We start from the raw sequence: 4,582 nt of genomic DNA on the forward strand, positions 1-4,582 counted from the left end.
TTTTCTTCCGCCTCTCTCCCTCTCTCCGACTCTCTTGCTCTCTCTCTCTCTCTCTCTGGTCTAGTGGTCTGTATGGTCTGCTCTCTCTCAGTCTCTCGTCTGCGTCGCCACTCCACATCTTCAGAGACCACGAGCTGCAGCGCCGCTTCCTCTTCTACAAACCACGATCCAGGTTTTTTTTTTCCTCTCTAGACCAGTTTCATAAATGGATCGAAACAGATCTGATGTTGGGTTGTGTGTTTGTTCAAACAAATAATTTTATTTTTTCCATTGTTTATAGGTTTTTTTTGGGGCTCTGTAACTTCTATTGTTGGGTTGTGAGAAGAAAGAAACAAAGGAGAATGGAGAAGAAAGAAACAGAGACGAAAATGGAGGAGAAGAAAGAAACCCGCACAACCCGCAAAACCCGCACAACCCGCCCCAATCTACCCCGCCCCGTTCTAACCCGCCCCGCGCGGATATTGTGCATTGTCCTCGGGTGGCGGGTGGAGATTTTCAGAACCCGCAGTGTGCGGGGCGGGTGAGACGCCAACCTCGGGCCTCGCTTCCTCGCCCTCAAGTGCTGCCCACCCCTACATTTACAGACGCAAACCCATTTCCCCCAAGCTTCCACCAGGCAGAAAAGGATGGCCTATCATAGGTGAAGCTTTGGAATATGTCATGGCCAACAAAAATGGCACTCCAGAGAAATTCATAACCGATAGAATGAGAAAGTACTCACCAGAAGTGTTCAGAACCTCCTTGCTTGGAGAGAACTTTGCTGTCTTTTGTGGTGCTTCTGGGAACAAGTTGTTGTTTTCAAGTGAGAACAAGCTTGTCACCACATGGTGGCCGCGCTCAATGGAGAAAATGGTGCTTTTTCCCAACTATGTTGGATATTCTGCCAAAGTAGAGACAGCCAAAATACATGCCCTTCGCCCTGAGTTTCTCAACCCAGAAGCTCTGCAACGTTACATACCCATCATGGATTCCATGTCAAAACAACACTTGGAGACAGATTGGTCCCCTTGTAAACAAGTGAAGGTTAGTTAAATCACCGCTTATCTCAAAAACAAAAATTTATAACACTTTCCCTCACGTGTAGGTCTAATACGTAAAATATCAATTAACTGAAATGAATGAGGGTTAATTGACAAAGACAAAATTCAGACACAAGACGTTTGCTCTAATATCATCTTAAATTACCACTTATTCTAAAACTTTAAGCTAACCTTGTTAGAATATTTTATCTTTATTATATTTCCTTGTACATAGGGTTTATTCCCGTTATGTTAGAGTAAGTCTATGGTTTTTTGTTCACTAATTATTGTCTCTATGTAAATAGAGAGTTATGTAATACAATTCAATATAGTAAAAACAATGAATATACAAGATGTACCCGTACATTTCTCTTCCCTTTCGCTCTCTTTTACTTCTCTTTCATATTTTATCATTTTATATTTTTATAAAATAGTTAAATTTAATTATTTAATTAATAATAATCTCAAACAAATGGAGCATAAACTAATCATTTAATTTATTACAGGTTTTCCCACTGTTAAAGAAGTACACATTTGCAGTGGCTTGTCGGCTCTTCCTGAATATCAAAGGCCACGACCAAGTATCGAGACTTGCATATCCCTTCAGTCTTGTTTCTGCTGGCCTCATATCCATTCCTATAAATCTTCCGGGCACAGCTTTCAGTCGTGCAATTAAAGGAGGCAAACTCATTCGTAAGGAGCTTTTGGGAATCATTAGAAAGCGAAAAATGGAGCTCTCAGAGAATATAGGGTCTGCACAAGTAGACTTGTTAAGTCACATGCTCCTTCGAAGGGATGAGAATGGCAGAGGAATGGAAGAGAAGGAGATCGCTCATATTATTATAGCTTTCTTCATCGCCAGCTACGATACGCTAGGTGCTGCCATTACAGTCGTCCTAAATTTTCTGGCAAAGTTTCCCCAAGTATATAGCAACGTCTTAAAAGGTACGTTTCCAATAAATGAGACCCACTCGAGTGAAATGAGAGGTGATTACCCAAACTCACTTAAGGAAAGACTAAGTAGAACGTAGCGAAAGACTAAGTAAAAACAATTAAAAGCGTCTGGCTCAAGGACAATAAAAATCTATAGAGTGCTTATAAAAATACCAGATTTTTTTTTCTTATTTTATATTAAGTGCTTTTTAAATTGCAATGCTGAACACCTTACATTTTGCTATATCTTTTAAAAACGCAGATTATTCTTGCTAAATCGCAATCTCAAATGCACCATAAGTGATTAAATTTACCTATTTCTATCAGTTTAAACTTTTACAATAACTGCTAATTTAACATGGTATTAGAGCCAAAAGTTCTGGGATCAAACCTTGACTTGGTAAAATCACCCCATCTAAATTAAATATTTCTTGTGTTAGGCCTCACCTATTAAAAGAGAGTTTGAACCCACACGTGATAGTGAGTGTTAAAGTGTTGATTAAGTGATTAAATTTACCTCAAAAACATATATACTTGCTGCTCTATGGGCCGATAGTTCAATTTGATATGAATGTGGTTTGTTTGGTTGACAGAACAGAAGGAGATTGCGAAGTCCAAAGGTAAGGATGAATTGTTGAATTGGGAAAACATTCAGAAGATGAAGTATTCTTGGAATATGGCATGTGAAGCAATGAGGTTAGCACCACCTGCTCAAGGAGTATTCGGAGAGGTCATAACTGACTTTAGTTATGCAGGTTTTACAATTCCGAACGGATGGAAGGTATATATATGTAACAATTATGCAAATACAAGCTAACAGGGACGGAATCAGTATATATATGTAACAATTATGCAAATACAAGCTAACAATTATCCATTTTCTTGCAGACATACTGGACTGTAAATTCAACACACAAAAATCCAGAATATTTCCCTGATCCAGAGAAGTTCGATCCTTCAAGATTTGAAGGGAGGGGGCCTCCACCATACACATTTGTACCATTTGGAGGAGGACCTCGATTGTGCCCTGGAAAGGAATATGCACGAGTAGAAATTCTCACATTTATGCATAATGTGGTGACCAAATTCAAATTGGAGAAAGTAAATCCGAATGAAAAGTTTATATACAATCTATCACCTATTCCAGAGAATGGTCTTCTGGTTCACTTACACCCTCTCAATAATTAGTGTCAAGAGTTGGTGCCTCAAGTTCTAAACCATGTTTAATAAAGTTTATACCAGAAGCTATCATATCCAATAAGAGTACACCCTCAGCAATAATTTGTTATCTGCAGGCATGTTACATTTCAAAATACGTTGTCTTAAAAATGCTGTATTTTGTTCTTTTATATGACACAGGATTTTAATTTGATTCGTAAAACATTTTCTTTGCCTAAGCATGTTAAATTGGTGAAGTGCTTGCTTCTTAATTACATCATTACTCTTGTTGAAGTTTGCTTCTTCTTTTTTTTGCTCCGAACACAAAAAGAAATGTCACAGATAGGGTACCTATTGGAGGGTACATTGATAACCATAGAGCATTGCAAAGGTCCTATTCCGCAAAGTCAGAAATAAATTGTTAGAGACAGAGAGTTTCAACCCCATGAATGAAATTGAAATAGCCAAGGTCCTTTACTGCAAAGTCAGTATTAAGTAACTTGATGATCGACTCAACAGCCATAGGATATGACCCAACATGAGAACCTTCTGATTGAAAATAGAAATTTAAAGATTAAATCCAAATCAGATGAAAAACTAGAAAAAAGTAATTATATTTTGACAAAGAAAAAGAGCAAGAAATAAGGACACCATTCCATATTGCTTAAGTTTGGTAAATAAGAGAAATAATTTATCTCCTGCCTTTCGCTGGGGATTTCAACCCTCACATAGGGGTAGTGGGGGTGGCGCCTCCCACCCTTGCACACCTTTGCAGGGATAACTTTTTGTCGCTCCCTATTTAAATTAAATATTTTATGTATTGGGTCTTACCTATTAAAAGGGAATGTGAGCCCACACGTGAGGCGAAATGTTAAAGTAAATATGATTAAGTGATTAAATTTACCTCTTTCTATTAGCTTAAACTTATGAGAAAATTGGTAATTTAACAGAAACTGCATTGTTGATGTTGATTTAAGATTAAAACTTTGTCCCGGAAAATCAAAAAGAATTCTGTTTTTTGTTGGACTTGATGTCCTTATTTGAAGTCTCACGGCTGTTGACCATGGGAGAATCTGATTAATTAGGGTTCAAAACTGTAGTAAATCATGGACCATATATGCACGCATCCTTTTATAGATGTAGTAATGCCCCTTTCCAACATATACAACTTCTCTACGAGTTGGCATCTCATTGAAGAAATGCAACCTTTGGATAGGGGTGCAAAGGCGGTTACGGTTAGCGGTTAGTGGCAATAACCGCTAACCGTAACCGCCCTAGCGGTTAGTAAATTTCACTAACCGCAACCGCTAACCGCCTAGCGGTTAACGGTTAGCGGTTAGTGGCCGGTTAGCGGTTAGTGAAATAGATAACCGCCCGCTAACCGCTTTTTTAAAATTGGGCTTTTTTTTTTGGGCTTTTTTTTACCCTCATTTTTTTTTTCTTGTATTTTTAATATCTTCTTGGGCCCAATT

The 4,582-nt window shown here is 38.2% G+C and overlaps 1 protein-coding gene across 1 annotated transcript; it reads left to right on the top strand.

Moving 5' to 3' along the window:
- Positions 1-575: 575 nt before the first annotated feature.
- Positions 576-3,306, top strand: LOC132190357 (beta-amyrin 28-monooxygenase-like; the record flags this gene model as incomplete). Its single annotated transcript, XM_059605326.1, is given in 4 exon segments — positions 576-1,023; positions 1,526-1,964; positions 2,546-2,733; positions 2,841-3,306. Coding segments are annotated over 4 exon segments (1,375 nt in total), but the record flags the coding sequence as incomplete, so codon positions are not given.
- Positions 3,307-4,582: the final 1,276 nt, after the last annotated feature.

The sequence above is a fragment of the Corylus avellana genome, chromosome ca8, assembly GCF_901000735.1.
Source record: "Corylus avellana chromosome ca8, CavTom2PMs-1.0".
NCBI classification, from domain to species: Eukaryota; Viridiplantae; Streptophyta; class Magnoliopsida; order Fagales; family Betulaceae; genus Corylus; species Corylus avellana.